This window comes from Pyrus communis, chromosome 2 (assembly GCF_963583255.1).
Source record: "Pyrus communis chromosome 2, drPyrComm1.1, whole genome shotgun sequence".
NCBI lineage: Eukaryota > Viridiplantae > Streptophyta > Magnoliopsida > Rosales > Rosaceae > Pyrus > Pyrus communis.
Genome location: NC_084804.1, coordinates 18,541,250 through 18,562,945, shown reverse-complemented (window position 1 = coordinate 18,562,945; position 21,696 = coordinate 18,541,250). Strand labels below are relative to the sequence as shown.

The following is a 21,696-nucleotide window of genomic DNA, read 5'->3' as shown; positions in this document are numbered from 1 at the left end:
GGTCTGCCCTCCAACAAACCATTATTCTAAAACCTCAACCTCTCTCTGTTGCCAACCGTAAATTTGCAAGAGTGTAGAAAAGAAGGAAAACCAGCAGAGATATCTGACCAAGGACTTCGACACAAGCCTCAACTCGGGGAATTAGCATCCTAACCATTTGCCTCCAAACCGTACTTGCTCCTTATCACCTTATGCTAAAGAGAGTTTAATTCCAGTGGGAATCTCCACAACCACTTGGCTAGTAATGCTGCATTCCGATTTCTCAAGTTTCCCAGACCTAAGCCTTATTCCTCCTTACTTTTGCTTACTACCTCCCACTTGACTAGGTGCTTCTTCTTTCCTTCCTCTACCCATTCCCAAAGAAACCCTTTCATTAGCTTTTCTAACATACCAATGACCTTGCAAGGAGCTTTGAACAAAGACATGCAGTAGATTGGCAAGCTTCCTATGACAGCTTCAATCAAGGTTAATCTTCCGCCCCTAGATAAGAACGCTTTCTTCCAACCTTGAAGTTTCAGTTCCACATTCTCTACCATTGGGTCCCAGAACTTAATAGTTCTTGGCCTTCCCCCAAGAGGAAGACCCAGATACCTCACAACCCTAAGAACTTGCTAGCCTTGTGATTTTCTCATAATCAGAGTTAATTCCCACCAAGGAACACTTTGCTTTGTTAATCTTCAAATCTGAAACCATGCCAAAAAGATGCAACAATTCTAATAAATTGTTCAAACCCTCCTGTGGCCTTGCTAAAAAGAAGATGGTGTAATCCGCGAATTGAAGATGAGAGATCTCCACATTATCTTGCCCAATACACAACCCTTTGAGCAAGTGATTTTCTTGTGCCTTCTCGAACAATCTACTCAACACATCTACTACTAGGGTGAACAGAAAAGGTGACAGTGGGCCTCATTGTCTCAAACCTTTTGAAGCTTTGAATATTCCTATAGGTCTCCCATTGATCATAACTGAGAAGTTTGTTGAACTTAAACAGCCAAGCACCAATTTCCTCCATTTATACCCGAATCCTTTTCTAAGTAAGACTTCTTCCAAAAATCCCCATTCGACATAGTCACAAGCCTTTTCGAAATCGATCTTAAGGACCAAACCCTCCTCATTCTTCTGCCTTACCTCTTATACTGATGCGGAATAATTAAGCACACAAATTAAAACCCTCTTGTGACAATTGTAGTATATGTATAAGTAGAGATCGTTCTAAACCGGGGATTAGGAGGGATTACTAAATCACTTGGAAACTGACTCAAAAACTTAAAACAAAGGTTAAAACACTAAACTAGACTCAAAGAATGCAAAACTAACACTTAAAACACTAAAACAAATCAAAAGACTCAAAACAGCACCAAAACACTCAAAACTGCCTTAAAAACACTTTCTGGGCAGTTTTGAGCACTTTGACTACTTTGGACGAATTTGGGAAATAAATTGATTCAAAACACTTAGAAACACAAACTAAGACACTTTCTAACTAAATTGGACACTAAAGTAAAGGGGGATTGAGTTTTTGACGAAATTAAATAAAATGCACAGATTGTAATTAAGGGCAGATTGTAAAGATGAATGTGATGAAAATATGGATGGAATGCTAGCTAGAATGTTCTTCTCCACACATGGCACACTTGCATACAAGATGATTTTCAGTTGGTATTTCGATGAATTATGAAACTCAACACCCCGGGTTAATTAGGTCCGCTTAAATTAACCGTCAAGTTCTCCTTAAGTTAATGAATTGGATGGGTTAGCGCATACACAATTCAAAACATTCTCCAAAAGTCCTTTACATGAAAAGCACAATAAAGATACAATCAAAGATCATTAAGCATCATGAAAACTATAAGTGTTGACGAGGCATTCGTTACTATGATGAGCATGAAACTAGTGCCAAGAATTCATTTAACGCGATTGTTTATAAGCAACCTCCACTACTTGTGAATATAAGTTCATAACTATTAGGTGAAACTCACTTATATTCTAGCGTCATATTCATGCATGAAAATCAAGCGTGCACTCTCAATAAACATACATAAATAAGTTATCAATCAAACAGTTAAACAAATTGAATCCACAACTCATGAAATTCCAACCAAATGTAATCAATTCATATTGCAAGCATAAACATGGTTTCAAATCACCCTCTAGCTAATTAGGGAATTAGTCTCTCATGTTCACAAAAAGAGAAATAAAATTGAATTTAAACATAACGAACAAAAGATTGATTACACCTAGACCGCACAACGAATCCACTTGAATTTCTGCGCATCCAAGCTCCTCTTTCTTCTTCTCCTTGCTACGACAGAGATGGTCTAAGGGTGTTTTGGATGTTATTTTGGGGTGGGGATGGATTTAGGGAGGTTTGGTGGTGCGGCAAGGTTGGTGGAAGGTGTGTGGAGGTGTGGAAGATGGCTGGAATGAAGGGGGAAGGCTGCGGATTGAATGGTTTTGGCTGGAATGGTGGTTGTTGCTGCGGATTAGAAAGGAGAATGAATGGTGGCTGCGGCTTGGGGGAATTAGGGTGATTGATGAATGGGAGTTACGGCTTAGGGAGTGAATAATGTCTTATGGTGGCTGAATGATGTGTAGAATGAAAAGTGAATGAATGAGAGAAGAGAGTTAGGGTTTTAGAATAAATGGTACGGCTCAGATTAGAAAGCTTAGGGTTCTTGGATGGGAATTGCGGCTGAGATGATTTGTGGCTGAAAATATGAAAAGAATGGATGAATAGGGTGCGGCTAGGTTGTAAAATGTGTAGGGTTTTAGAAAATAAACCCTAGCTTATTAAAATTAAATTAAAGTTAATTCAAAGGCTGCTAGAATTAGGGAATTAAATCAGAAATTAAAAGGGATGGCTTAATAGGTGCGGCTAGGGTTTAGGGTTAGGGATTTTGTGCATAAAATGGGACCAAAGTGCCCCCCCTTGCACGGCAAGGGAAGGAAAGAAGGGGAAAGGCACGGCAAGGACTGGAATTTGGGCTAGGGCCTTTGTTTTGTGTCCTAAAGTGCATACGAGGCCTAATAAGTGGCTAGAAAATATGGACGTTTAGATTAGGAAAGGTTACCAAAACGGGAAACCTAGGGTTAACTTTCCTACTTCAAGTAGGGATCCTTGTTTGAGTAGGAATCCTCGTTTTGGTAGGAATTCATCGTTGGAGTAGGAATTCATCATTTCTTCAAGTCTTCAACTCGTTCATTCCTCTTTCGCTCTAAAAGACTCCAATTTGCATCTTCTTGCACACTTTGGCCTTATAATCTGAAAATACACAAAAGTGGCCTTAAACACTAAAATAACTAAGTAAACACAACATAAATGCACGAGAACAAGCTAATTAAGTCGCATGAATATGCTCCTATCATATACCACTTCATTTGCTATGAGGACTGCATCCATAATTTGTTTGCCTTTAACAAAGGTTCCTTGAGATAAAGATATTGTACTACCCATGACCTCATTTAGCCTTGTAGCGAGGACTTTCACCACAATCTTGTAAAGGCTGGTAACTAAGCTTATAGGCATGTAGTCCCTCAATTTCACAGAATCTGACTTTTTTGGAATTAAGCAAATATAAGTTTGGTTTATCACTGCATTTATAATTCCTTTCTCGAAAAATTCCTCCATTACCTTTAAGATATCAACCTTCAAAATATCCCAAGTACTTTGAAACATTTGTGTAGAGAAACCGTCCAAGCTTGGGGACTTATCTTTCCTACAGTCAAATACTGCTTTTTGAACTTCGGCTTCCTCAAACAGCCTTTCAAGCCAGGCTACCTCAATAACACTTATTGGGCACCAATTAATTCCTTCCAGCCCCCAATACGCCTCTTCATTGCTGCTATACAAGGACTTGAAAAAATTAATACTTTCGTTTTCGATCTCCTCTGCCCCCTCTACCATTCCGCCATCTTCCACTTCCAATCTATCTATATAATTTCTCTTCCTTCTCCCACTTGCTATCTTATGGAAAAAGCTATCGTTATCATCCCCATCTTTAGCCACTCCGCTTTACTTCTCTACCTTCACTTAACTTCTTCTTTAAATGGTAGGTTTTCCACTAGGAAAAGTAGCTCTTCCCTCTTTCTTTTTGAATCAAAATCTAATCCTTCCCTCCCTTCCTTGATGTTAATTTCCTCTAATTTGGCCTGAGCTTCCTTGAAATTTCTCTCAATGTCCTCGAAGACCTCATTGCTCGAAGATTGCAACTTCTTTTTGAGAGCTTTCAACTTACTCAAGAATTTGTAACCCTCCCAACCCTACACTAGCTTAGAATGCCACCACTATTTGAGATTGTTTCTAAAGTCTAGGTGTCGTAGCCATGAGTTTTCGAACCTAAAAGGGACTGGCCTTCACTTCACCTTGTTGGTATCTAGTTCGATTGGGCAATGATCAGAGGTTACCCTTGCCAGAGCCTTTTGTCTTACATGTGGAAACAACTCTTCCCAACCAACGGAGAATAAGAATCTGTTTAATCTTCGACAAACTATTTTTTCTCAAAAATTTGACCCAGTGAACTGAGCGTTGTGCATTTCTGGATCTTTGAGTTTAGAATCTTAGATAAACTAGTTAAATATCCTCATACTTGTAGTCGACCTTCCCCCATTTGACTTCTTATTTTTGAACCTCACCACATTGAAATCTCCTCCCACACACCATCTTGGACCACAAAGGCCATAAAGGCCTGCTGATTCTTCCTAAAAATCCTGTCTCTTTATTTTTGCAAGGGCCATAGACCCCCAAGAGCCACCACTCTAAGCTAGTTGAAGCTCTAATTTTGATGGAAACTGAAAATGCTCCTACTAGAGACTCAACTACTAAGATGTGTTTTATGTTCCAAATTACTGCTATGCCTCCTGATCTTCCTTGTGCAGGGGCGAAAACCCATTCTTTAAATCTGCTTCCCCACACATTTGCCACTAGCTTTTTGTCTATTGAGGCTGTTTTTGTTTCTTGCAAAATAATGATGTCGGGCTGTGCACGACGGAAGTGCCCATTCTAAAGTACCATTTTCCTTCTACTACCTAAACCTCTTATATTCCAGCTAATTATCTTTATTAAATTTGACCGTACCCCTTTTGCTTTTTCTCCTATCCTCTCTTCCCACCAGCACCCCTGAACTCTTTCTAGGGAATAAGGATTTTTTTAATGGCAACAACGAAATTTTCGTGTATGACATAAAATCACTGGATCGGCCTACAACCTCCCATTTTTCGAAGACAAGACCATAGTTTTTGCTCTTGCTATATTTTAGCAACTTCTTATTCTCTTCAGTTGCCATGATTTGAACATGTTCTACTACCTCTGAGTCTCCTCTGTGAACTTATAGAGAACCTCTATCTTCGAGCACCATGATCATTTATATGGTTCCATCGGAAAAGAGATTGTGAAGTGTACCTTGACAGCTATCAATAGCATCAAAAGTTACATTTTCATCTTGCGATGAATCCCTAAGTTCTTCTTCTGATTCAGATAGCTGAGACCAATTATCCTCATCTGCATGTGGGACCTGACAAGAGTAATCGAAATCCACAGCTGAACCAAAATTGTTGGCGAAGCTATTATTAATGGCCAATTTCGTTATCTCTGAGACCGGTGGTGAACAACGTGGGTTATGACCCACAATCTCCTCCATCTCTTCGTCTTGTTCGGATCCATTGTCTAAGAGTTGGAGATTGGATGAACCGCTTTCCTTTGGCTTAGCTTCTTCGAGAAGGTATTGTTGTAACCCAAAGTCTTTTAGAAATAAATGTTTAAATCTTTTGTCAACAGTAGTGGTGTCTCCAAATTTCGCAAGAAATTTTAGATTAAAATAAGTTGGAATGAAGTCGGTTTCCTTATCCAGAATATGAGAAGTGCTCCTTGTTGTTGGCGTCCAAACTGTGCACCTTGGTTCTATCAAAAAAGTTGCCTGCTTATTTTCCTTGACTAAACTTTCCTTTCCTTGTGAGATCAGAAAACTTAGCCCATTGAATTCTAAAGTTATGGGGCCCTGAGGAGGCCTAAGTGCCAACCTAACTTGAAGCGGTCCAACAAAAAGTTTGTGTGGGCCAAACCCCACCTTCCTTTTAGAGTTAATATTAAAATCCTCCTCATTAGTGGAAGGCCCACATGCCTCCCAAGTCTTATCTTTATCCTTATAGAACCTACTTTTTAGAAAATTAAAAGACCCAATTAGGATATTACTAATTGCCTTTTTGGCAAATTAAAATAATACCCGCCGCCTATTGAAGACGTCATTTCATCCTCCAGAACACGCTTTCTTTCTGGGGAGTTACTCCCAACTTCTGTCAACTTTTCTAATCTTGGTAGCACACCTTGCTTTCTGCCAGAACCAGTAGTGACAGGACATTCAAATTCTCCAATTCGAAAGCACACACTTGTCCCCGCTATAGGGCCTGACTGTTGTTTCGTATTTGAAATTATTTTCATTGCAGAGAAGATTTTGGTCACCCTTTATGTCTTCAGTTCAGCCATCATGGGACGTTGTGACACATTTGAGTCAAGAGAATCACCACTATCGGCTACCGAAACCTTAGATCTCCTTGTTAGCGAGAGTTTCTGATTTTAACCCTGAAAACAAAGTTTCCTTCTGCTATCTTAATGAACTCTGGAATAAACCTCATTGTGTTCTGTTTGATTTTTAATTTTGCTTCAACCAACTATCCAAAATTAGCAGTTCTGCGATCAATTTCTACTAGACCGCCGTAGGCGTTGCCAATTTTTTGAAAAAACGTCGTCGGTCCTCCGCCGTAACTAACCAACTTCCGCTCGCCCGATTTGATACTTTCCCACCACCCAGACAACACCACATCTAAGAACTCACTCATGGAAAGAGTGCCAAGTTGAGCAATCTTTGTTGCTTCCTCGACATTCTGACAAGCAAACAAAGCCTTGTTGCACTGGAAGGGCGAAAGGCAAATTTTCTTTCCCATGAGATTTAGAAGTGAGGCTTCCACCTCTCTCCAAGGCTGAAGCACCACTTGTCTCTCGCAGACGATTACACTTCCCTAGTTATAGATTTCCAGGGAGGTGTCTCTCTTGGTCCAGCTTTCCTCGATCCATAATTTATCTTTTACGTTTAAAAGTGGAGCCAAACTTGTTGACTTTTGCCTCCAAGAACTACATCTCTATAACTGAGGGACAACGCCCGAGTGGCTTCTCATGGACTCAGTTATATCCCTCATCACGTTCCTTATTGAGTTAAATAGACTACTACGAGAATACCCCGCTTTCTTTCCCCCTTGTAGAATTTCAGATAGTAGCTCCTCCATTCTTCTCTAGCCAAAAAAATTACTTCATTTAGGAACAATGACATTCCTGACAAGCACATCTTTTTCCGTTTTGGAGAGAACAACGAAAATCTCATTCTTGTTGTTGAATCTTTCCACCCAAAACTGGTAGTTATGGCCTCTATATTATCTAAAAAACTCTGACCGTTATCTACTACTGCCGCCTTTACCTGAGCAATGAGCCATGAAGCACAATCCATGTCGAAGGAGATCTGGTACCCTCTGAATCCAGTTATCTCAATTAATTGGATCCTTTAACCAAAAGACTTGTCTTCCACTTGTAAGATGAAGACCTTTTGCTCAACTTTGAAGTCCTTGGATAAATGTTTATAGCTCATATTCCTACCGGAAGGCCGAGAGATGGGTAGTTCCCTTTCACCTCTCACCCTTGTGCATCTCTCCCTCCCACCTCTCATCTTACGTTAGCTTTTAGTTCGCTTAGAAAAGCTGATGCATGGAAAATTCCTGGAGTTGCTTATGGTTACTCCAAGTCTCTTCAATTTTAGTATAATTGTACGAATATTTTGATTTCAATAATGAAATAATTTTTTTTTAATATTTTTAACTATTTTTTGTTTATAAAGCTTACCTGACTAAAGTTTCATCGGGTTAAATACATTATATATTTCTTTTCCCGTAAATTTAAACTTTTCTGCAGGAAAATATTTGTAGGCATGTGTCTTTCGTTGAGCCTAGTAAGTCAATGTAATTTTGCGCGATGAAATGGTCGTCGATAAATTTGTCGGGCTTAACAATGTTCCCCTATGAATTCTAATTTTCATCGGCGCAAACCTTGGTGTGACGGCTTTTGCGTAACAAACAGTACCCATTTAAAAAGATCATGCTTCATGCAACAAATTCTTTTCATCTAGCAAGGTGTTTTTTGTAGTGCTTGAATCCATCTGAAAAGATTTTTTTTTTTTGAACAATAGCTGGAAGCAACCGCATTTTGTCAAATTAAAAGTCTAGAACACAAATTACGGTTTCATTTTCAAACACCGAGTACTAATTTCATAACACTAGGAAAAGTGAAAATTTAAAATCAAAACTAAATACCCACTTCTTTCCTCTCCCCTTGACGGCAGATTGTAATTTTATTTCTTCTTCCAGCTTCCTCTTCTCATCGTCATCTTCAAGCTTCTTCAACAGTTTGCCTTGAGAGGGAATCTTCATTTTTGGATTGCCCTTACGGTTAGAGGTCAGGAATTGAGACAATTTAATCGCCCAAAGATTTCATTGTGTTGATGTGTATGGCCTGTGGATGGTGTTGGTGATGGTGAATGGCGTTTGACTGGAGAGGGCGGTGGTTGTGGGGATTGATTGAAAGGGGGTGTTGGTGGTGTCCGTGTTGATGAACACGGTGCTGAAAATCAAGAAATTGAGAGCTCTGCTTTGCTTTGCTTTCGGAGATCAAAAGGCGAAATTAATAGAAACAGGTTAGTAACGATCATCAGGTAGTGTATGTTTGGATTACAACAGAAACTCCAATTGATTAGTTATCACCGACTCTGCTACTAATTAACCAATCGCTGAAACCATGTCTTCCGCAATAATATTTTTTTCTTCTGGCAAGATTTTTTTTTTTTGCAGTGCTTGAGTCCATCTAGAAAAACATTTAAAAAATATATATATTTGGTGGCAGCGACCAGATGATGTCAAATTAAAAGTTTGGAATACAAATTAAGGTTTCATTTTCAGACGCTCAAGTACTAATTTCATAACACAAAAGAAAATGACAGTGAAAATCAAAACTAAATTCTCAATTTTTTTCGTGATAAAAAAGAGAAGTCGTAGAACACCCCATAATCAGAAAGATTTGCCAAAATACATCGACCCACATAACTAATACCAGCCAAATAAAAAAAAAAAAAAAAACAAAATCTCATATGTATTCATTTCATCCACAAGCAAAACTGTACCACCACCTTCGAAAACAATAAAGTGTGGAAATGGACGATGATGAAGTTCTGTCCCATCCATCCTATGGTGTTGAGAGTAGGATGGAAGAATGACATTGGTTCTGCGGTTATTTTCAGAATTTGTAAATTCTAGAAATGGATGTCTTCCAGGATGAAACAGTTGGACGGATGAAACCGTTTCCATCGAGAATAAATTTGTTTTACAATTTTATACAATTGTAAGAATATTTTGATTTTTTTTTCAATAATGAAATAATTTTTAATTTTTTTTGTTTATAAAGCTTACCCGACCAAAGTTTCATTGGGTTAAATACATTTTATAATTTTTCCCCATAAATTTAAACTTTGGTTGGGCATGTGTCTTTCGTTGAGCCTAGTGGGTCAACGCAGTTTTGTGCGACAAAATTGTCGTCGATAAATGTTGCCCTATGGATTCTAATTTTCATCGAACAAACCTTAGTGCGATGACTTCTGTGCAACAAACAGTGCTCGATTGAGTTTTATCGCCTAAAATTTTAGGTCATGAACTTATGTTTTATGCAACAAATTTTTTTCGCCTGACAAGGTGTTTTTTGTAGCGCTTGGATCCATCTACAAAGATATTTTTTAGAGCATTAGGTGGAAGCAAATTTGATATTGCCTCGTATGTACCAAAATGAATTACAAGCAAATTTCAAGCTTTACAAGACGAAGCCTCAACTAGTCTGAAATTGACATTGTATTTGTATGCACCAAATGAATTACAAGCAAATTTCAAACTTTACAAGAAGAAGCCTTAAAGCAAGCTACGGGAAGACAAGAACAATAGATTAAGATTGAATATTCTTGGACCAAAGCTAGCTTCCTACTAGCTTATTAGGTACATGGCAGGTTACTTTTGGAATCAATATTGCTGGTCCTGATAACTTCTTACACGACTCGTTAATCCGATCCGTAACAATATGAAATTAACAAGTTTCAGGTTGACACAATAACGAATCAAGTCGTTATCAAGTAACCCGATAAGCATCTGTTAACATAACGAATCAGTTCTGGTATACATGCGAGTAATCCGAAACACGATAAGAAATTATTAATTTAATAATTTTATACCACTAAAAAAATACTATAATTAAGAGCACTTGGATTTAATCTCACTTCCCTACCATTGAATTATAAAATCCAATTACAACAACAGTACAGGCACAAAACCTAATTCTCAATCGCATTACCTTCTATTCTATCACCCAATTCGATTCTATCCCAGCCTTCTCTCTGTCTCGCTTGAGTTCTTCTCCTTCCTGGATTCTGTTACTACCAGAACCCAAAACCTAATTTCCTATTTGGCAAATTGAGGTAATATATTGTTATGTGATATAGTACTATTGTTTTATTTATTTATCGTAAATTATTTTAATAAACTTCTCATAATTTGAATGGTTTAAACTATTTGGTTTTTCTATACTTAGTTTATATTGAAAACGACATTAATATAACTCTTGAAGACAATAGATCAAGCTAAAGTTCCACTACCATTCTCCATGATGAACAATGAAAATTGAAGGATTTTGTAAAAAGAACATGCAAGCTTTGAGTTTCATTGTCAAGGTTTTAACTTCTGAGAAAAGTTCCACAACCTTGAAAAGAAAAACTCCTTTATTTTGTATATTCTTGCATATTTGATATTTTATAGTAGTGTATTGATAGCTTTTTTTTTTTAAATTTATTAAGCTCTTATTTTAAAGTTTGTAGTACTTAATGACAAATGTGTTTTTATGTTTTGAAGACATATTTATGTGACAATGTGTTATATGCAAATTTAAAATAAAATTATATATATATATATATATATATATATATATTCTTAACGAGTTAAACGGATCGGATCATTTTGCCTATTAATTTTAACGAGTAAAGTGATTCGACTTGTTAAGAACTCGTTAAGATTATGAGTGTGATATGACACGACCCCTTATGATAACATATGTTACACAAAATAACGTAAACATGACAAACACAACCTGTTTGTCAAACTTATTTGTGAGTTTGGCAAGAGAGAGAGTGGAAAAGTGATTGGACATGTCAAGAAAGAAGGAAGAGGATCCTCTCCTGAGCTCAGGAGAGGATCGTCCTGACCATAAAATTCGGATCGTTCAAATTTAATCCAACGGTTCTAAACAGGAAGGTCTTCTAAAAATTATAATAATTGCAACCGTTAGATTAAATTTGAACAGCCTGAATTTTGTAGTTAGGAGGATCCATATCCTGAGCTCAGAAGAAGATCCTCTCCCAAGAAAGAAGAGAGAAATGGGAAGGACAGGCTAATGAGAGAAGATATAAGGGGCTAGGGCTCGGCGTTAAAGCCTAGACTATATGTACTGACTGGTAAAAGCATGAAACGTATTGTCAGGAAGATCATCTTGCTTGCATTCATCTTTGGACTAGGATTCTTACTTTTTTTTTTTTTAATTATTGTTAGGAAGATCATCTTGCATGCATTCATCTTTGGATTAAGATTTTCTTCCTTTTTTTAATTTTTTCATTCTCTTCCATTTCCATCTTTCATATTTTTTATTTTGTCTTTATTTTTTATTAAAATAATATAAAATATTAACATGACTAATCGTTCAAATAGGAAATAAGAAAACGAGGGAAGGAGGGAAAAAAAAAGGGGAGAGAATCCTACTCTCTTTCATCTTCTTGGTCTCTCTCTTTTCCTGACTACAGATTGAATTTTTTTTCTTCTTGCAGCTTCCCTCTTCTCGCCGCATTCTTCAACCCTATTCAACAGTTTCCCTTGTGACGGCATCTTCATCTTTGGAGGGCCCTTGCAGTCACATGTCATTGGAATTGAAACAACCAGGTGTTTGACTCGAGAGGGTGATTGATGGGGTGGGCAAGGGTGGTGGTGATTGATGGGGTGGGCGGTGGTGGTGGCGGTGGCGGTGGTGAAAAGCTGAAAAATCAAGAAATTGATCGGGAGCTCTACTTTGCTTGCTTTCGGAGATGAAAGGACGAATGAACAGAAATGGGGCGGTGTGTTGGGATTATAACAGATTCCAACTGATTCGCTGACCATGCTCTCCACTGATTACGCGACAGTTAATTACGGAGTTGCTTCCTCTGTCAAATTTATTATCCTTTAGTCCAATTTTTCTTTAATAGGTTAGCCTATTAGTAGTCTAAGAAATAAAAGGTCATGATTGACTCTCAGGAATCCGAAGGCTGGAGAAAGATTTCATGAAACTTTAGTAAAACGGGGGCAGTTTGTTCTACTCATCAAGAATTCATGAAACTTGAGGATGAAGATGATTATTTACTTGATAAAACTTGGTTCAAGTTTCAACTTAATTTAACTATAATTATATGTAAAATAATAATTAGTAGATAAATAATTCAAGTTGGCTAATAAAAAGATAAAAATTACAAAGTAGTTAATTCTTAGATATGTAACCCAAAATCGTCTGTGTATCATAGACTTGGAACAATCCAACTGATGGTCCGAAGCCCTGTTGGAATTTTGATAAAGTATCTCTCAAATCTTCCATTATCTAAAGAAATTCCATTATCTAAAGAAAAGACGCCGATGTCAGGATATGTAAATAATTTTGGAACTACTGAATGGGTTGAATTATCAGCAAAGTAAATGCAATTGCTGTTTAACTCTCTAAAATCACTCGCCCGAAGAGAGAAGGAAGAACAGTCAGTCAAAAATAATACTTGGCCCTCCAAACTTTGTACAACAATAAATTTGCTACTCTCAGTGTCAATTTTGAATACTCGAAAGCAACTTGCCCTATAATATCTGGGATTCTCATCTTCGTCATCAATGTCAGATTCATTGTCGCTAGAATATATGGCATTCTCATCTTTGCTATCAATGTCAAATTCATTGTCGCTGGAATATATGACATTCTCCTCTTCAGTATCAATGTCAAATTCTTTGTCGCTGAAATATTTGCCATTCTCCTCTTCTTCCTCCTCATCATCCTGGTCATCTTGATAATTATCATCAAAGTTGTGTTCCACCTGATCAAAACCATCCTCATTGTCCGCGTTTCTTGGAGCTTGAAAAATATGATGCCATTTATGGATTAACAGGACTTCATTGTTGGTTGATTCCAATAAGAAGGACTTCCATGCGCCATTGTACGTCACTGTGTAGCACTCGTGATGATAAATGTCTGGTTCAATCGGTTCGATATTATCATATATCAACATCAATTCCACTGCATGATCATCTCCAAATTGTAAGCTGTGAGCTACAATAAGTTCATTCTTAGTTTCACTAGTCACCAGAGAGTATAGCTTTCCTGTACTGGAAAACAGTAACTGGTCATGACCCTCATTTTCATCTAATACCTCAAAGACACTCCATGTTTTGTCCCCAGGTCGACATAAACCCAATACATGCGAATCAAAAATTGCCGCCACCATGCATCCTGGATGATCGACATCTGAGGTAGATAACACAGTATGAATGCAGAAACTGGAGGCACCATGAAGTTTCCATGCTTTTGTTTCTACAAAATTTTGGTAAGATGGAATTGTTGTCAAGGATGGAAGTTGGCGTTGGGCTCCCGAAATAGGGTTGAATAGAAACATATCTTTTTGCTTTTCTTTGACCATAAATAACCACCCTTTACTAGAACCAAATAACCTCCCTCTTTGTATTGGCTTTGGCACCCTCAACTTGTGAAATTTGCCGCCATCGAAAGGGCTGAGAAACCTCATGCTGTCGTCACAGATTCGAGGGAGCAATAACCAGGGGAGCTCTTGAGCACCACGGACGTCTCCCGGCATACAAACTGACGCCCAAGACTTGCATGATAAGCCTAAGCGTATTCGATCACTTAAATTCAGGCGCCTTACAACAATCTCCAAGATATCACCATGTGTTCTCTGCCACCTACAATACTCAACGTCTGATGTCTTGAAGAATTCAAGAGGTAATAGTTTCTTGAGGTTGAAGAAAGGGAACCAGCTTCTCAAAAAGAGGTAGTCACCCAAATTTTGATAAACCGAAAATAGATCACTCATCCGTCTCTTTAATTATATGCACAAAAGATTAAAGAAAGATAAATGGTCGATATTCAATTCTGGGATGTCAATGCTCTATTTATAGGACCGCAGCTTATGGTTATTCATATCCGTGTAGGAATGAAATTCCTTTATGTACAGTGTTTTATTCTTTTCTCTCTTAATTTTAGCAAATTTCCTAGTCCTAGTGAAAGACTACCTTTTCGTTTGGAAAGACGCGGTTGCAGCTATGGAACCGGACGTAAAGACCCATAAGATTGACGATGTTGTGACCCTCTTTTCAGACAACTTCCGCCCCTTTTACAGAACACCACAGCTGAAACACCTTTCCAAGGTCATTGCTGGAACCGCCCGCCTAGGAGAAGTTGCGACGATAAACTAGATCAGATTAGTTTTTGGGCTCCTTCGCCTCCAAGAGTCCAACTCCGGTTGCTGGCATTTGTTTTTTTTTTTTTTTTTTTGTTATTATTATTATTTTTTATCCAACAACAATATTTTACACTAATAAAGAGATAATTGGACCAGTCCTAAATTTTAGTCTAATTGAAGTCTTAGTGCTTGAGTTATAAACATGTGAGCAATAGTACTTGAACTTATTACAATATAAAACACTAGTTTGGGAAATATAATTAGAACTTTCAATTTTTTTTTTTACCCCTTTAAAACTCTTATTTTGGATGGAACTTTCAATAGCTACTCAAAATGACTACTACTCCACACTGTGAGTAATTCAAAGACTAATACTCATGAATTAGTTCATGAACCAAAACTTCAATGTTAAAGATTAACACCAGTTTATTAAGATCAGTCGGTACAAAGAAACTAAATTGTTCTAGTTCAAATATGCATGTGAGGTGGCAGTGCATGCATTGAAAATGCTAGACAATTGTAGCACCAAAGTATAACTAGAAGGTTAGTAAAATGTGAAGCGCATGTTGGTGGGCTGTTTGTGTAAAGAAGTAGAAATCTAGAAAAATGTTTTTGTTTGTAGAAAAGTCTAGAACAACTTATTGCTACTAGGATGAAATGAGCCAAGAGAGAGTAACTAAGAAGAGAGAAACTAAAAACTAAGAAGGAAGAAAGCAACTAAGTAAGAAAGTAAGAGTAGCAAGTAGGCAAGCAAACCAAGTGAGAGTGAGAAGCAAGAGTAGTTTTGTGTGGAGTGAGTGATTTAGAGTTTGTCTTTAAAAAGTGAGAGAGTGTCATAACTTCTAAATTGTGTCTTTAAGAATTGTTGTGTTGTAATATTTTGTGAGTGTAATACAAGTAATTTGTTTACTTGTTTTGTTTCTCCAACAGTTGTGCTCAGTGACCGATCTAGAATTTTAAACTCGGAGGGTCCCAATAATAAAGGTCAAAAAATTTATAGACAAAAATAACGTCGAAAAGTTAAATATAATACATTTCATTCATAAATCATGTGCAAAACAACATTGCAAGCTATAAAATCCTAATTAAAGCGTCCACGACGAGGTTTCATAGTCTGAAAATGTTCCATGATAGCTTCATTACCAATACATGAAAAAACATCTTTCTCAATGTAAACAACTAAGCTGTCATTCAACCATTGATCTCCTATTTTGTTGCGAAGTGGACTCTTAATGATATTCATAATGGAAAATGTCATCTCCACTGAAGCAGTTGCAACTGGTAAAACCAAAGGCAACTGAACAACCAAATATACATATGCAAATGTTAGATGCAACCCTTTCTCCACCATTTTCTTAGCAAGCTCATTAATCCTCTGCAATTGAGAAAAATCATTATCAAAACACACAAAATGGGAACTCATACTTTGTAGGCCTACAAGGTCCCATTTGCAAATATGCTCTTCGGACCTCATCTTGAATATTAGAAGGATAGTCTTTCATTCGAATTCTTTTTCCCGGGTCTCTCTCAAGATTATTAAAATCAATGTCACACTCATTTTGTCTTGAGCTTGAACTATCCGAACAAGTAGATGGTGCTATTGGCTTTGGCTTGAAAAATCTTTCCATATTTTTTATTTCTAAACTACACATTTAACCAAAAACACAAAACATATACCAATCAACCAATAAACAAAAATTCCATCTAAATTTCAATGATAAAATGAGTATACAAACATAAAACATATCAACAATCATATCAATAATAGACTAAAAATCTCCACCAATATCTAATATAATTTAATTGAGATTAGATTAGAATACCAAAAAGTTTACTTGAATTTTGAACCAAATAGTGGTGGCTTGGAGAATTGAAACAAGTGGAGGTATGATATTAGAGTAATGTAATTATAATATGGGATTGGGTGGGATTAGAAATTTAGGGTTTTGGAATTGGGTGAATATAAGAAAGATGGGGGGATTAGGGGTGCAAAACAGAGGAATAGGGAAAGGACTCTTGGGAAAGATGGCCCGTGTGGGGCTAGGCCTTAAAAAAGAGAGTATGGAATCATGGACAAACGACACCGTTTATCTCAGGCTTAAAAAAATATAAAATATAAAAAATAAACAAATTAAACAAATTGGCCAAAACACTGCGTTTTGGACCAATTTTTCAAAAGGCCTATTTGTTTTCTTTCTTCTCCCCCGCAGCCCCGCTGTCTTCGTCTTCGTTGCAAGCTGCAACCTTCAAGCTGCAGCCTGCAGTACAGACCTCGTGTTCAAGTACGAGGGGTCATCCGGAAAATTTCTAGCAGCATTTTAGAATCGCCGAGGGGTCCTGGGACCTCCCAGGTCCCTCTGTAGATCCGTCTCTGCTTGTGCTAGAGTATGTACTCTAATTTTCCTCAACATCCAATTGAGCCGATTGCTATCTTGCCCATTTTCTTCCTTATAGAAAAGCACATTTTCTCTTTTATGATTGAATGTTCTTTGTTCCCATGCATTTTCCACTCCGCCTTCCATGCACTCAATACCTCCAAGAAACCAGAATCAAAACCATGACTGACAATAACAGGATTATCATCTTTACTGGGCTTTTTCTTACTTGATATCGATTCGCATCGTAGATGCCTCCGTTGTTTCACCTAGCCATGTAAACGCTTCAGCTGATGGCAAGACAAGGAGTTTAAAGCTTGATCAAGAATCCGGTACATGATCAATATTCATAAACTCTCTTAATTAATTTTGGCATATGGCGTGTTTTTCCTTTGCAAGATGCCAAAATGTTTCTTCACTTTTTGGTTATATTGAATTTAAAAGAAAAGGCAAAGGATGCATTCGTAGGGCCTCTGACTACTCTAGTGGTAGAAAACCTTGTTTTTTTATTTTATTTTGATTTCCATGAAAAAAATTAAAGGGCTTTCCAATAATTATTCTAATTTAGTGGCACCAATTTCCACTTTGATCATGCAGATTGTTAGTTTAAATATGGTAAATGAGATTTTATATACTTCATTAATCAACGAGTGCCTATTGTGCATGAGATTTGAACTCAAGACTTACAATAAAGTGGAGATTAGATGCTATTAAATTAACGGATCATAATGAATTTTGTTATCTTTAATTAGTGATTTAAATATATCATTAATGATCTTTTCATCCCGTATTCTGCATAAGAAGTGGTGGGTGATCCTACTAGACTAACAAAATTAAATATGACGATAACAGTACACAAATTATGTTTCATGAAGGGTTTGTATTTGGCCTTATTAAGTCAGATATGTAACGAGTTGACATGATAAGAATACATTTCTTTCTTAATTGGTCAGATTCTTGATTATTCACGACATTTAACACTCCAATACACGTTTTTATAAATGTTGCATAATGCGGTATATTTAAAATTTTATATCCTATCGACAAAAAAAAAAAAAAAATTAATGAGTAAAATTGACAAATACCATAAGATTAAATTTATGAATAGATTGACCTTTTCTAGCTCATTGTGAGATTAACCCTAACCTCTTCCTTTTAATTGTAGAAAATATCGTTTGTTAAGAGATTGAATTTGTGGTGGGAATTTTTTCACCCGACACGAGTACGATAAAACATGAAACGTCGCTAAACAATCTTTTTCCTGAAAAATGTGATGACAGAACAGTGACCCAATCAAGAAAGGCCCATATTTTAAGAAAAAAAGGCTCATAGTGATTAAATGGTCTGAAGGCCCTAGTGTTGCGGATTAATCAAGCCCATTACATAATCTAAAATTCTAATGCAGCAAAATTAGAATTAAAGAAAATAAAAATTGCCGTTTCGTTAGAATGTTGTCGCAGCCAAAAACCCTAAGCCCTTTGAGTGCACAGACAGAGAGGAAGATGGGAAATACAAGCAAGGACCTTCTGCAATTCGAGCACAAAAATGCTTCAACTTCACCTTTAGGTCTCTCTCTCTCTCTCTCTCTCTCTCTCTCTCTCTCTCTCTCGCTCGCTTTCTGTGGAAACTCATGTAGCTTACTCGGTGTATTCTCTTGCAGAAAGCACGCTACTTGTCTGTAAAAATGCCTCAACGAAGAAAGCTCAACCCGAAGGGAAACCCGGCCCTGCTCTTCCTCTTCCCAAAAGCCAAGGTTCTCGATTTTTTCCCATTTAAATTTGGGGTTTTTTTTTTTTCAATTGTGAAAACTTCAATTTAAAGGAATTTGAATTGTGGGTTCTTGGTAAGAGATTGAATCTGAGATCGATTTGATATGATGGGCACATATATGAATGTTTTTATTTTCCAGCTGGTAATTTTCTCTGTTGGTTTCTACTTGGCCGGCTAAATAATGTTTAATTCTCAAATGGGTCTATAATTTGGTGATGGATGCTTAATTTCTTTTATACAAGGTCTCGACGCTAATCAGTTAATCAGCATAACGCCTGTGCTGCTTGTCTCCTTTTTACATTTCCTGTATTTATATTTTGTGTTCGAACTTGCTAAGTTACTAAGTTGTAGTGGTTTGAGTTATAACTTATAACTTAGAAGGGTGTGACTCAAGTCTCCTGTCATTGGGTTAGTCTCATCCTTCATAAACCTGCGCTGAAATTTCATAGTTTAATTCGACGAGATGGGATTATTTTTGTGCTGTTTACCTTTTCTTAGCCCCTGGTGTTATTATTTTCTTCCTCTTTTGGTTCATTGGCAAGAATCTTGCTTGAGCTAGAGGGTAGTAAGTACTTCATTCTCGGCTTGAGATTGGCTTGAAATCTCTTTTCATGTCTATCCACTACAATCAATTACATACCTTACCTTGGAATTCTGTTTCTCATACATTGTTTCCTTATTCATATTTTTCCGGTTCAGTAGAGAATTTCTACCTTTACATGTCAATTAGTTTTTCGTTCTCTCTTTCATTAGAGAACTTGCTTTACTTAGTTCTAGCTGAATTTTCACAAATGTTTAGTAGTCAATGTGATGCTTTATACGCTAGCCGATGATTGTGTATGTCGTGAAGGGGTCGTAAGAATGGTTTAGCGTTGAGAAAAATCAAATGTGTGGCATGATCTTAGAATGTGTGGCATGATCTCAGGTTAGAGGATTTCTGCAATTGGGCAAGCCTATGCCCCAAGCATTTAGTTGTTTTAGGCAACTGAAGTCTTCATTGATGATCAGAAATGGTGACGATAGAAATTTGAAATAGATTGGAGAATGTTGTAGTATCAAATCTGAGGCCGAAGAGACGGATGTTCTAAACTGTTTTGCCTTGCCCCTTTTTTTTGCTCAGACATAAGTTTTCAATTTCTCATGTACTTGAGATTCTCTGCTTCTGTTTTATTTGTAGTATTGTTTTGTTAGAAGTACCTTGCAAAATTTTGTTCACATTATTTGCTTGCTTGGGCTGCAGTTTTGGGACAGGTAAGGGACTTCTTGGGAGTCATATCAGAAGCAAACGAACGACTAAAGCAGGATGCAAAGGTTGGTGTATTGATCTTGCAACCAAATCTAGATTGTTTATCCCAATTCTAACATCCTTTAAAACACATAACCTGTGTTTTCTCATTTACTGATATGTAGGATAATCCAGAAAACTATGATATTGAAGTGCTCACTGGAAATGAATCTCAAGTCGTTAATATGGTCCCTATCTCTCTTTCGCTCTTGCTCTCGTGCATGCACGCACATACTTATACACGCTCACAGATTGTTGATGCCCTTGGATAATAATTGATTTGTGGGTGGATCTAAATTGACAGGAGTTGATGCTGGGCGTTGCTGATCTTCAAACTCCTGAGGCTGTGGCTGCTGCTGAATCTACAATTGTTGGTTGTCAGCCTGTTATACCATTGGTCATAAACAGTAGCGGAGAGGAATCAGAGGATAGCAGTGATGATGACAGCAGCAGCGATGATAGTGACGATGAAGATAGTTCCGATGATAGTAGCAGCAATGATAATGACGACCAAGATAGTGATGAAATCAAAGATGATACAATTGATAAAGAGGATAAGAAAACAACCTCTCATGCAAGACTCAAAACACGCAAGTCGGATAAAGATAATTCTTTGAGTGAAGATGCTGGTAACAATCGGTCCCAAAAACGACCGAAAATTGTTGAGCTCTCATGAAAGTCTTGTGTGATCTAGTTATATATAGAGTTAATGTTTATGGAACTATCAATTTATTGTACTTGTTGGGCAGTTCTGAAGACTTTCACAGAGTGACACGGGCATATGATGAATGATTCTGGGAGACTCTGGAAGAGATAACGAGTTGTATGAAGAGTACAAAATATCATTATATTGTTATGGTTGTGATTTTCACACCCTTAATTACTTTTCCCACACCCTTCCATATTTTTTAATACTTAATTTGTATCTTACTATTTAATCTTCCATATATATATCCCTCCGTATTTAATCTTTCATTAATTACCATCAAAAAGTAGGAAGGATATATATGGAAGATTAAATAGTAGGATACCAATTAAGTATTAAAAAATAGGAAGGGGTGTAGGAAAAGTAGTTAAGGGTGTGTGAAAATCACAACCCTATTGTTAACGTGATTTCATATGTAATTTCACAGTTTCACCTGAATCCTTCTGAGTACGATGTTTGTCGATGAATTTTGTGATGAAAGGTAATTGTACTGCAAATTTATCAGTTTTGCTAAGTTATTCTCCCACTCAAACTGTATACATTTCAAGCATTTGGCAAATACCACATAGAGGAAACTTAAAATTTAAGTTACAAGGGCAACTACATCGACGTCCCTAGGATGACAACGCGTCGGGCCGGAGTCGGATTTGCCCTGCCATCTCTGGCTCCACAAAAATTTTGCCATCCCTATCCCCGTCCCCATAAACAAAGGGATTTAGTTGTAATAATTTTATTTATTTATTTTGTACAAGCGATAATGTGGTTCAAATTCATCTTTCACGAAAATAGAACCTAATATCTCTCACTTACAAGTGAAGAGGAATACCACTAGACCGTAGTATTAGATATAAATAACAAAGAATTCAAGCATTATGTATAGAGGAAATTGTAGCAATGGTCCCTCAACTTTAACGCAATTGGAGTAATGGTCCCTCAACTAAAATCTACGACTATTAGTCC

General features: G+C 37.1%; 3 protein-coding genes across 3 annotated transcripts; 1 reads left to right on the top strand and 2 right to left on the bottom strand.

The window, feature by feature from the left end:
- Positions 1-12,662: 12,662 nt before the first annotated feature.
- LOC137724899 (uncharacterized) lies at positions 12,663-14,231 on the bottom strand. The gene has a single exon (XM_068463550.1). The coding sequence runs from the start codon at positions 14,229-14,231 to the stop codon at positions 12,663-12,665; it is 1,569 nt and encodes a 522-aa protein (XP_068319651.1).
- A 1,450-nt stretch (positions 14,232-15,681) lies between these two features.
- Positions 15,682-16,228, bottom strand: LOC137724898 (uncharacterized). Its single transcript, XM_068463549.1, has 2 exons — positions 16,070-16,228; positions 15,682-15,975 (listed from the first exon to the last, which is right to left on the bottom strand). The coding sequence occupies exons 1-2, from the start codon at positions 16,226-16,228 to the stop codon at positions 15,682-15,684; spliced, it is 453 nt and encodes a 150-aa protein (XP_068319650.1).
- Positions 16,229-18,412: 2,184 nt separating this feature from the next.
- On the top strand, positions 18,413-20,794 carry LOC137726059 (uncharacterized). The gene is made up of 5 exons (XM_068464919.1): positions 18,413-18,541; positions 18,636-18,728; positions 19,986-20,056; positions 20,156-20,218; positions 20,335-20,794. Exons 1-5 carry the CDS (start codon positions 18,424-18,426, stop codon positions 20,704-20,706), a joined length of 717 nt encoding a protein of 238 aa, XP_068321020.1. The 5' UTR covers positions 18,413-18,423; the 3' UTR covers positions 20,707-20,794.
- Positions 20,795-21,696: the final 902 nt, after the last annotated feature.

What these genes read in the sequence shown, in the direction of transcription:
- LOC137724899 (XM_068463550.1), bottom strand. Translation starts at nt 14,231, where the DNA reads ATGAGTGATCTATTTTCGGTTTATCAAAATTTGGGTGACTACCTCTTT.
- LOC137724898 (XM_068463549.1), bottom strand. Translation starts at nt 16,228, where the DNA reads ATGGAAAGATTTTTCAAGCCAAAGCCAATAGCACCATCTACTTGTTCG. An exon ending in CTTCTAATATTCAAGATGAG is followed by an intron (nt 15,976 to 16,069) that starts GTCCGAAGAGCA and finishes TCTCAATTGCAG; the next exon opens with AGGATTAATGAGCTTGCTAA.
- LOC137726059 (XM_068464919.1), top strand. Translation starts at nt 18,424, where the DNA reads ATGTTGTCGCAGCCAAAAACCCTAAGCCCTTTGAGTGCACAGACAGAG. An exon ending in TCCTCTTCCCAAAAGCCAAG is followed by an intron (nt 18,729 to 19,985) that starts GTTCTCGATTTT and finishes CTTGGGCTGCAG; the next exon opens with TTTTGGGACAGGTAAGGGAC. An exon ending in AATCTCAAGTCGTTAATATG is followed by an intron (nt 20,219 to 20,334) that starts GTCCCTATCTCT and finishes CTAAATTGACAG; the next exon opens with GAGTTGATGCTGGGCGTTGC.